Source organism: Fopius arisanus, unplaced genomic scaffold (genome assembly GCF_000806365.1).
Source record: "Fopius arisanus strain USDA-PBARC FA_bdor unplaced genomic scaffold, ASM80636v1 scaffold00207, whole genome shotgun sequence".
Taxonomy (NCBI): Eukaryota; Metazoa; Arthropoda; class Insecta; order Hymenoptera; family Braconidae; genus Fopius; species Fopius arisanus.
In genome coordinates, this window is record NW_011887946.1 from 29,262 (window position 1) to 41,058 (window position 11,797).

Here is an 11,797-nt window from a genome sequence, read left to right on the forward strand (position 1 = left end):
ATCACCTTGACCGTCGTTTTCCAACATCTCCCACGAGACACATCTGTTGAGAGGGGGTGGACCGAAGACCTTGTCGGCCTCCAGCATCCCGATATATAAGTCCCAACGAAATCCCCACCTCATCAATCGAACAAGCCTCATCGAATGGCTCGCAACGCGGGAAAATCATTCAAATAATAATCACCACAACGTATTCAACGATACGAAAAGTTAAAAACAAATCTATCCCTCAGCAAAATAAAACGCGTAAAAAGGATAATATCACTTTTTATTTTTAAATCTCCCACTTGACTCGATATATTCTCTTTCTCCGTCAACCCCTCCCGTTTACCTCTTGTACAACGGTTGTTACTCGTCCCGCTCTTTCTTTACCCGCACTTGTAATACCAGAACAGAACAGTTAACAACCAACACTTTACACCAACTGAGGTTTTCCCTCCTTTAGTTACTTTATTTTATTTTTACTCATCACCTCGCGGATACATCAGCGCCATGAGACTCGTAAGTAAAGTGTCTATTTTTTGATCCCTAATTTTTTTCAATTAATCAGTTTTTCAATCTTACTGATCACCAATTACCGATTATCGTTACGTTTCGATGTTCAAGTGATGAGATCGCAATCGTGAGTTCAGTGATGACATTCAGTGGATAATTAATTTTTCGGCAATCATTCATTCCCGGTGAGCCACGGGTTTTAATTAATAATATAATTTTTTATTTTCATTCGGAGAATTCGTGGTTTGACAAGTTTATGTGATTGGCGATTATCGAATTGTTTTTTTGAGTAGTTTTTTTTCTGTGTCCTGCAGATTGTTGTGCAAATTGTTCTGCAAATTGTTCTGCAAATTGTTGATTGACGTTTTTTGGGATTTTTTTTATTGTTTATTTATCGGAATGAAGACTTGTGGCGATTCTACCCGGAAATTTAAACTGCGCGATAGCTGGGTGTGATATATTCCTCGGGCGCGCAGTAAAACTTCTGAAATTGAGAAAATTATAGAACAACGATTTGCACTATTATTTATCGATTGTTTATGGAGTTGTTTTGAATTGAGGAGATGTTGTTTGGAAGGTAGCGTGATATTGATGCGTTGGGGATTTGCACAGGTTTGGCGTTTGCGTGCGCAAGTGAAAACAAATCGAAAGTAAAGATGAATAAAAAAATCATTAAATTAATTGTGCCTTAAGTTGGGGTAATTGAAGGGGCTGGATTAATCAGGGAAGAGTGGGGTTAATCCAATTATTCTACGCTGTTGATATCTCACGTGGTGATAACGCGGAATCTGTGATATTCTTGGAATTGCAAATAGCGATTCTAGACCGTGCAGTGATTTTCATTGATACAGTGAAGTGGGAACGCAGAGGGGAATTTTTTCAATGTATTTATTATTTAGTTATTAATTGTTTATGTCTGAGAATAATTGTTGTTAAAAAAGTTGATCTGATGTTTTAAAAATTACGGTTTTTTTGGGAATTTTTACCAAAATGCAATTTTTACATGCTGAGATTTTTCGACGGATCTATTAGTTTTTTAAATAATAGTGAATGGATTTTAATAATTTTTTTATCGATATTTCTGGAATTGAGTGAAGTATTGAAAAATGTTTGAACAATTTTTTTAGGAAACAAGATGTGTAGTTTATGTTTAAAAAATCGCGATGCAACATTGAGTTAAAAATATTCCCTTGAAGTTTCTAATTCCGTTTCTTCTTCAGAATTCCTTCAATTCATCTGAAAAAAGAATCAACTGAATAATTTATCGCTCATCTGTAATTTTCTTCATTTTCCACTACTAATTTCTAATGGAGATTCAAATTCCGTTTCTTCATCTAAATTCTTTGAATCGATCAATAAAAGAGGAATCAACTGAATAATTTATCATGCATCTGTAATTTTCTTCAAGAAATTAGAAATTTCAGTTCTCGAAATTGATATTTTTATTAATATTCAATTCTGTTGAAAGAACTATTAATTTTTTCATGAATATTCCATTCTGTTCCCGAAATTATTCCATTAAGTTACGAAACTTGAGAGAAATTGCGTATTTTCTCAACATTCACATTCACCTTCCCGACATTCGAGGAAAATTTCTGATAACTTCTGGTCGAATTCCTGAAATTCTCGGGAATTCGTGGTAAAATTTTTCAACCGAATTTCCCGACAGAATTTCCGCCTTCGTATTTTGGCATTATCTTTTCTCAGAGAGTTGTATAAAATTACCAACGATTTAGTAATAAAATTGATGCACCGAGTGATCATCTGACCTTGCCCGCGGCTCCCACGTAATTCTCCAAGACTTGCACCTGGTGCACATCAATTTATTCCCTTAGATGGAAATAAAGACTGTACGGAAAAACATTGTAGGAAAATTTTGCATGACGTTGTAGAACAAATGACAAATTATCTTCTCGGCCAAAATATTTTCATGCAATTTCCACCAACAATATCGTAATTCACATAATTACAATTACCATATGTTTGGAGAACTTCAACGGACAAATGGCAATTGCACCTCCATTTTATTTACGACTATTAAATTTCTCGTGAAATTTTCACCAGATACCTTATAATATTTTGTAATATGAGCGGAATTGCAGAAATTATTATAAAAATTTTCAAGTCCATCAGTCTAAAAGTAATAACCATTTTACTCTGTAATTATCACATTAATTGCAATTACAAAATTTTAAAAGGACTTCAACTGGCAAATCGTAATTGCAACGACATTTTTTTTACAACCACATTTCCGGTAAAATTGTCACCAGACATTTTATAATATTTTTGAAATTCCAAAACTAATGATAATTTCAAAAAACGTCAGTATAAAATTGACGACAATTTTTTTAATCATAGGAGAACGTCGTCGGTATCTTATTTATTCGTTCCAACCGATTACTCATGCACAAATAAATTAATCAATTCCCAAATAACCTGTAAAACTGCAAATACAGGAATAAGAGACTATTGGCCGATCAATTACAGAATATTGAGAGTTGATCGTTTAAATATCGGTTCGGATCGTCTTTATTTATTATCGCGCCAATGATTATCGTTAAGTCAACTGGTTATGGTAAAATTGGCAAGTATTATTGCAACAGGGGTGTCCAGCACGTGTCTTGAATGAAAAAAGAAACGGTCGGAATGGGGTCAGGGGTGGTGGCCCAATTAACATTAACAATTATAGACAACCAACACTCATACTGTCATTTGCATATAGAGTTGAGGGGAAGGTGTTACGCGATGAGTGAAAAAAAAATTCTGAACGATATGATTTTTCAGTCAAGGCCGTTTCCTCCCTTTTACAAATAAACAGTGATTTTTTTATACTGGCATTTTGCAACGCTATTCCTATAGCCGTATATCAGCGGTGATAGAAATAATCACTTGGGAAACAGTTTGTTTTTATTGGAGAATTGCTTTAGTTCATTTGGAATTTTCGATATTTTCATTCATAATGCTTTATTTTTCCTCATCAATCATCATTAAATATTCCAAATAATCAATAAATTATTCATTAACAAGAATAATCGAATTCTGTCTAAATAATTGATAAATGTTAAAATTTTACTTAACATTTGCAAAGTAATTCCCCATTTATTCCATAACTCAGTCGTTTTCCCGTTATTCGTGTTTTTGCAATTCAAAAAAATTAATGCTCTTTAATTTTCCTTAATTATCACTCGCGTGAGAAGCGTTTCCAGGGCCTTGGGCCGAATTCTTTGGTTAATGAAGATGTCACGCAAAAAAGAAAGCCTGGAATTATAACGACTCAAGTCCCTCAACCTCCAACGCCGTTTTATTCGAATAATCGTCATTAACTCACGCACATACCGCATCAGAGGCCAGCAATTGTTTTTTGTTTGACTCTCCTGTGTGCTAGTGTGCCATGCAATAATACAAATAGAACAATTCTCAGATTCTCCTGAGCAATCTGTCAAAAATTTTCGTCCTAATCTCCCCAGAAATTTCGCAATCCCAGAAATTTTCTTTCAATTATTACACCCTGAGAGTTATGAAAAATTATACAATTCCAGAAGAGAATTTAAAATCCATTAAAGACAATTCTCCTTTAACAGAATTAAATCTGCAACACCCTAAGAAAAATACTTGTCCCCAAAAATTTGTTTAGCACAAGTAAACTTTCACAATTTCATCAAATAAATTAAACACTCTGAAATATTACCAATAAATACGAATATTTTTGGGACAAACAAAATCATTGATACAATATAAATTTTTTCCGTAAGCTGATGGAAAACTAATAGAAAACTCATGGAAAATAAGAGAGGAATTATTTTATTTTTGTTGGCACAAATCTGAACGGTAATTTGTACAGAGTAAATTTCTTTGACAGAAATATACTTTTGTCAGTGTAATATGAACAGAAAAATCCCGAGGGCGGGAATTTGTGTTGAAAGTATCAAATGCATTTTAACATCTCGTTAAGGATCTGAAGCGTTTCCTCCGCGTGATCCTTTCCATCGTGGTGATTTCACCGAGTTATACACACACCGCAGACTCCAGGCGATTTATACACTCGAGACCGCCGGACCGTGGCATTCCAACTAATAAATGATAATATTCAAATCTATGTGTCTCGATTTTATTATAAATAAGGGATGGCGGATAATACGGATATCACTAAAAATTCTGAAACATGATTTCAATAGGGGGCCAGGGATTTTTTGGAATACTTGATTTCAAATGACTTGATTTTAAATGACTTGATGGGATTTCAAAAGCTAGTCCTCCTGATTTTATCATTTCAAATGATTTCTGGACTAATGAGATTTCAGTTAAAAATGACAGAGTGATTTTAGTAACGGATAGTTCTTGCGAAATTTATTTAGTTACTCCAATCAAACTCAATTTAAATATGAGTTTTCTATAGATATCTCAATATCAAAAAATTTGGCGAAATTTTTATAATTGAAAAAAAAATCGAGGTCCATTTTACCCCCTTTTTTTACTTTAAATATATATATATATATATTTGGTTTAAAAAATATTTTCCCGTCGTCTCATGTGGATTCCAATACATTTCTAAATTCCGGAATTAAATTGTGGCACATACCAATTCCACGTTCAATTGCTGATATTATTTTAAAATTGTATTGCGTATTCTTCTAAACTCTAGCTCAAACGGCCGAGCATCGGTCTTACCCAATTTCCACTCCGTGTGCGAATTTTCTAATTTACGCATTAATTGTTAATTTAATAATTCCCGACGTTCCTACAACTAGATAGTAAAAATAATAATATTTGTCATCCAATTGTCCCTCCAATTCATACCTTAAAAACCATCAGTAATTAATCTGGAAATCTTATAGTAAAGATGGCAATTTTTAATAAATTCCCTAAAAAAATAATAAAACAAATAGACACCTAAAATACAAAATAATTATCGTCGGACGATTCCTAAAAGATCCCTATAATAACTCAACATCGATATCGGTGCATAAAATTCGATTTTTTGAAATTTCTCCATTTCCACGCCCCCCGGAAGAAATGAACTTTCTCCCACATGAATAAATCCCACGAAAATTCCGCCCAACCTCCCACCCATGAGACTAACTGTCTTTCGAATGACCGTCCATTGTGTCGACATGCATAGAGATCACTGAATTACGTCAGGACCACGAAAAATCCCTTTCAAAGACAATTACTTTGAAAATAAGGGAATTACTTGCGCTGGCAATTGCGTGATATTGACCATGCCAACGCGTATCGCAAATGATATACGAGCCTTTCTTATCAAATTCTTTAATCATACATTTCATTTGGCATTAGCCAAGGTGACTGAAAGTGTTTCACCGGAACCGCGTGAGCAATTCTACCATTGCAGACCAATTGCACCATTTCATACACAAGAGAACACCACATTCTCTTCCGGCAAGGTGTAACAATATCGCGATAACACGCCGATCATTTATCGTTAAAACTCATCGATCGGTCGAACGTATCGATAATCGATCGGTATCAAACCCGTTGTTAAAAAAAAAATTCAATCACCAATAACTGCACCTAGTCACCATAAAACCATCGATAAAATGATGGAAAGTAACAGGAATAGTGATAATTAGATCGCTTGATTCTTAATAAATCCATCACCATAAAAAAATCGTTAGAAAGCTCTGGCGATCAAAAACAAAATGCACGTCATTGATAAATCGTTGGTGCCGATGTCTGGGCATGAGGGTAAACTCAATGAAAGTGAAACTGGAATTTTATAGTGCCAACGAATGAGTAAAATAACCAACTGCTTGTAACATGATACGTGTGCCCAGTGTTGGAGTCAACTATAATAGTTACCGATCAAAATAAACATGAGGTTTAATCACCCACTCAATAAAACATTTCGCGTATCGAGAAGATAGTGGATGAATTTGAGTGATTGAAAAAAAAAAATGTCAGTGAAATTGGTGAAAGTTTAATGACTCATTACATTTCGAATAAAATTCCAGTCAAAATCTGGCAAATGCTGGGTTCCAGACACTTTCGTTTACCGTCCCTTGTGATTTTGCAGGGGAGGACAGGTGGAATTCACTCGGAAGTGTTCACCCAACAATCATGAACTATTTATAAAAGAGTCAGTGGTATTATATCAGATTGGCACAATCTCGGCTGTTATATCTTTGGGTCACGGTAGCCGGACATGTGTGTCGGCTGCCCCTTGGGTCTCCCTCAATCGCAATAGCATCCTCGGAATAAATATAAAGGAATAAACATTTATGTTATTACAGAAAAAAATATTGTGTACATAGAATTGCACTCGGAACCCGTCGTTGATTAGAATCGTGAATTGATAACGCTAATTAATCATTAGAGCTTCAGAGATGTTTCGAGATGTTTGCGCGTTGTTTTGATTTTGGATTGAGGGCATGTGTTGCGATTTGCAATGAGATTTTAGGAAATTTATTCAATTTTATTTACATTTTTCCCTTACGTTGTAGTAATGTGTCCTTTTTGTAATACTATAGCATTCAGCGGACGCGATAAATAAAATATATAACAATATATTCAATATACTCAATATTCATTGAGTTCAGTTAATAATTTTATCATTTTTTTTTAATCAAGATTTTAATTTTTATGTTTAGTTCATTAATTTATCCGAATTTTATTAATTAAACTCGGTGCATACATATAAAAAATAATACAATGCATGCAATATAAAAAAATTGTAATTAACAATTAAAAAATGTTTCTTCAAAAAACGGTCACACTTTTTTACATCTGGATTACTTTCAGAATGGATATGTAAAAATGAGAATTTTTTGGGAAAAATACTCATAAAAAGTCACAATTATCCGCTTTACGATTCCAAAACGTGAAAATAAATGAAACTAAAAAATGTTGTCCGTGTGGGCGTGGACGTCTGAACGGGAAATAAACAGTGGCATCAATTAACTAATAAACCCACCCAATATCCCTCTCATTTCCGCAAACAAAATGCCATGAAGTATAACTGTGAAAGTTTAAATATACTAAAAACCTAACGTCGATCTACATGTCCATTGAGCTTGAGGAATACTAATTTATTATCCAGCGTGCTCATACCTTTCTCGATAACAACCGGTTTTCCTATTTGTTAATCGTAAATTGAACGGATTCCACAGCGAATGTAGCATCTTACTTCACTAAATACTTACATCATATCCATAAAATTCCAGTAAAACTAATCCAATTTTCTATCTGCAAAACGTTTTATTCCCATGAGCATTTCGTCGTTTCATTTGGTTTTTATCACGAATATTAAATCCCTACAGCCAATGATAAATAAACAGAGAGTGCAACCCCGAGGACGTGAGCATTTCATCATTTGCAATTTACGTAACTAACAGTTACTGGAACGCGAAGGAAAAAATAAAAAAAAGAAACAAGTGGGAACTCCTCCTTGAGGAAGAGGCTTCTGCCACCGGGGATTTACGATCGAAATCGCAGGTTCAGTAAATGAATTCACGTTTCCGTTTGTCAGAAATGCGTTAACACAGTCTATAAAAATAATGTCTCTTTTTTCAATTGAAAATGCGAACTGGTTAAAGCCGATAGATTACTCTCTCTTGGTGTCTTAAAGAAAACCTCGAATATTACCGTTAATTATTATCATCACGCGCAACTCATGTGTCGGGTAATAATAATAGCCTTACTTGTCATTATTTCGGGTACCTAAATACATACGAGTCTATATGGATTAACCGGTTGTTAATAACACAGTTGGCTGAAAAATACGGTATCACTAGCAAATAACTTCACGCAGATAACTCCGGAAAAATAATAATAACTCTTGGAAAAAACGTAACTCAATCAAAATGGTTTTTAAAAACTGCCCAGCATGGGAATAATTTTCTGCGAAATTCATTTTCACATAATCAACACCAGTTATTGTTTAAAAACCGGGACTTTCTACCCATAACATTCAATAGGTAAAACATAAAAATCCATATGAAACAAATACTTCACATGCTCTTTAATATCAATTAAACACACATTATCCTGCACAGAGAGAAATAATTCTAAAATATATTACAAAATATTTCTATTTAATCAATTGTTTTATCTCTGCACTTACTGAAAAAATACGGAAATGGTTCTCTTTTTCTTCTTACCGAATTTCCGTCGTAAATTCTCGGACAGCAATTTTCTAGTTAACATATTTTTTTTGCAAATAGCAGAAGAATTTACTACTAGATTTTCGTTTCTGGGCAGAAAGGAAGAAAATGAAAATAGCACTTTTTCCTCTGAATTTTTGCCCAAGTGGTGTGTCCTAGAATTTTCAATTAATGGTGAACCGCATGCGCGGTCTTTCCTTGGAGAAGAAAGTTGCATTTTCCACGCAAACCTTGACAATTTCATTCGCATCGACCGCCACTCAAGCGATTCAACGCTCAAACATCTCAAAATTCAATTCTTCCCCTGAAGTTCCTTTCACCAAAGTTTTTTCTCGACATTATTCCCAAGTTATTCAATCACAGGTTAAAAAAGAAGTATAAAATATGAAAAATGCCAGTTCGTGTCTGGATCATTGTCACTCACTAGCACAGCAATGTCCCTCAACCGTGCGAGCGTTCCTCACCCATTTGCCTCATTCCTATTTTTTTCCATCTCCTTTATTCATCATTACTCAAACACGCATCATACAGGCGGAGATCACGCACGACATTGCCGTAATAGTAAAAACACTCCCACGTGTTGCATTACCCACGAGGATGCAAATAAAATGCCCAAAATTTCCTCAAAATATTCCCGCCAAACGCGAGAGCATTGAGGTAAATGAGCTGCACGATATGTATCAAACTTGCGAAATTTTATCACCGAGAAAGCACTGGTCCAGAGAGACTTAATTGATCGCAATCCCCAAGTCCCGCTGATTTAACCTGATTTTTCCCTGAAAAACAAGGAAATTAAAAAAACCGTCGCATTGCACACCGACATCACTGTCATGTAGATCACTCGTTAAAACCAGAAAATACCGATAAATCGGAGGATATTAAATAGGTAGTAAACTGTTGGCGAGTCTGACTCTGATCATTCCATTTGAATAAAACGTAACGTATGGGTCAATAGAGATAATAACCAGTAATAAATAAATCCACAAATTTAATGGTTTCAACAATATTCACCACGGATTTATTCTCCTGGAAATAACTTCATGTAATAAATCATGTGATCTTCCAGATTGCCATAATTGTCATTGCTCTCGCCATCGTGTCAGGTGCATTGGCACAGGATTATAGTCAGTTATTCGCGGGCTTTGGACCCTACCTCCGTGCATCATCACCAATGAGAGATCCACGCTCCAATCGAGGTAAATAAAACCGAAAAACCGTTAAATCCTATAGATATTCTATCTAAACCATCAAACCAATGACGTTTGTGACGGCTTCGATATTTATGGTCTCGTATAACTTCCGGAGTGAATGTCTTCATCAGTACTTTCTCTGATGTATCTCTTGAGCTACTTGTAATTCAAATGTCTGGCAATGATGGCTATGACAAACACGTGTGTGAATTAAATAGACTTGGTTCACTATTTCTGAATTAGTCAGCATTAAAGTTGCCAGCTGAGTGTGCGAAGGAAACCATAAGAATGAATGATATGCAATTGTAATCTTGGATAGCCGATCGATCTTTATGCTTCATCGAGTGGAATGCTGCTGGACTATTATCTCCCAAACCTGCTCAAGGCCAATCGCACTACTGATAATGACAATCAGGAGAGATCATCGTTGAACTGTGAAGCAACTACTTTACGGATCGTGATGAATAACTTAATTTCGATGCGGTTGCGGTGGCTGTTTGTTAGGAATCATTCTTGCCGTTGTCAAGCACCATTTGCTGTCGACCTTCTTCCGATTTGCCAGAAGTAATGTTTATCAGTTTGTCGGTTGTAATTGTACGTTGTTTAATTGCAGGTCCTGTGCTTTTCCCAGTGGGACCACCTGGCAATCCAGCTGATACCAGTGGTGTGATTGTTGGTGCCAGTGGTTTTGGATTCGTGCCACCCAACTCAGGTAAAGGAAATGCTGGTCGATAACGATTTGACTCTAGTTATCGGCTTCAACGACGATTTGGAATTGAAAATGGTGTCTGTCCTTTGCACTTCATGTATATAGAGAATCTGAATGATGATCAGATGTCTAGATTAGCACAAATTATCATCTCCATCAGTCCTTTAGTTATCCATCACCATCCACCGACAGAGTTATCACAATAAACTATTTATGTGTCACGTACTGATTAACATGCTTGAAAATTTGTTCATTCCTAATTGGAAGTACCCAATTACCCATTACTCCTGAATGAATTATTGAGGTGCCCAGGGCTATGTGATAAATAAAAATGTATAATCCTTGTCTACTTCCTTTTTGATATGATCCTCGTGATAAACCGAAATACAAAGTTCCTTAATCTGTGTGATCTGTATATGAGCTGTTTGTGGGTTTAAAAACTGGATATGAATGCTAACCGCAGAAACATGTGTTGTAAATGTCTCAGTACTTGTATTGCTAGTTCATTATTCCACAACCATGGAATTCCAGTCCTCATTGGGTGATAATTGAAAAGGTTGGGATGAACTAATTACACATCACCTTGAAAATTAACGTGTCTCCCGTGCAAGTGATCACTACCCAAGTGTCTTTCACTAATAGATTAATCACCATTTGGGAAATGATCGAAGGCTGCACAAGATTAGATTGGAAAGATGATTTGTCATCACCTTCCGGTTGGTTTAATTGGCTGTGATGTATGCATGTGCTGTGAGAATTTAGTCAACAAGTAGTATTAGTCTGCATGATGAATACTTGAATGATGCTGCAGGCATTGCTTCCGGGCTCTTTGAGGTGAGGGAAAGTGATATATATTTTTTCACGTCGTCTAACCCCGAGGGCATCGAAAACTCGTTTCAAGAGTATTCACGACCTTCCTCTAGACTTTAAACGCCCGAGCGTAACGGGTTACATTACGGAGGTCGTAATGGAGCATTGACAAGGACGTTTCCAACTTTGGTGACCTCGTGTCGAGGTACAGATGCCTCTCGGCGAATTAGAGAGCAACGATCCCCGCTCAAACCAGTTTCAGGGTCAATATCATGGTGAAGGAAGTCAAGAGGTTGTTGATTACAAATACGTCTGATCTGACGGGAGCTGATCTGAGCTGACTGAGTATCCCGTGATCGCTCAGAAATATCAACTCAAATGACCAATCACAGCTTGTCATTCGTTTTAATCGTCATATTACCCGATTATTGTCAGGTGTTAAAACGATTGAAGAACAACTATTTTTATATCGAGAC

The 11,797-nt window shown here is 35.7% G+C and overlaps 1 protein-coding gene across 1 annotated transcript; it reads left to right on the forward strand.

The window, feature by feature from the left end:
- Nucleotides 1-137: 137 nt before the first annotated feature.
- LOC105272558 (uncharacterized) lies at nt 138-10,736 on the forward strand. The gene is made up of 3 exons (XM_011314730.1): nt 138-501; nt 9,679-9,808; nt 10,416-10,736. The coding sequence occupies exons 1-3, from the start codon at nt 493-495 to the stop codon at nt 10,535-10,537; spliced, it is 261 nt and encodes an 86-aa protein (XP_011313032.1). The 5' UTR covers nt 138-492; the 3' UTR covers nt 10,538-10,736.
- Nucleotides 10,737-11,797: the final 1,061 nt, after the last annotated feature.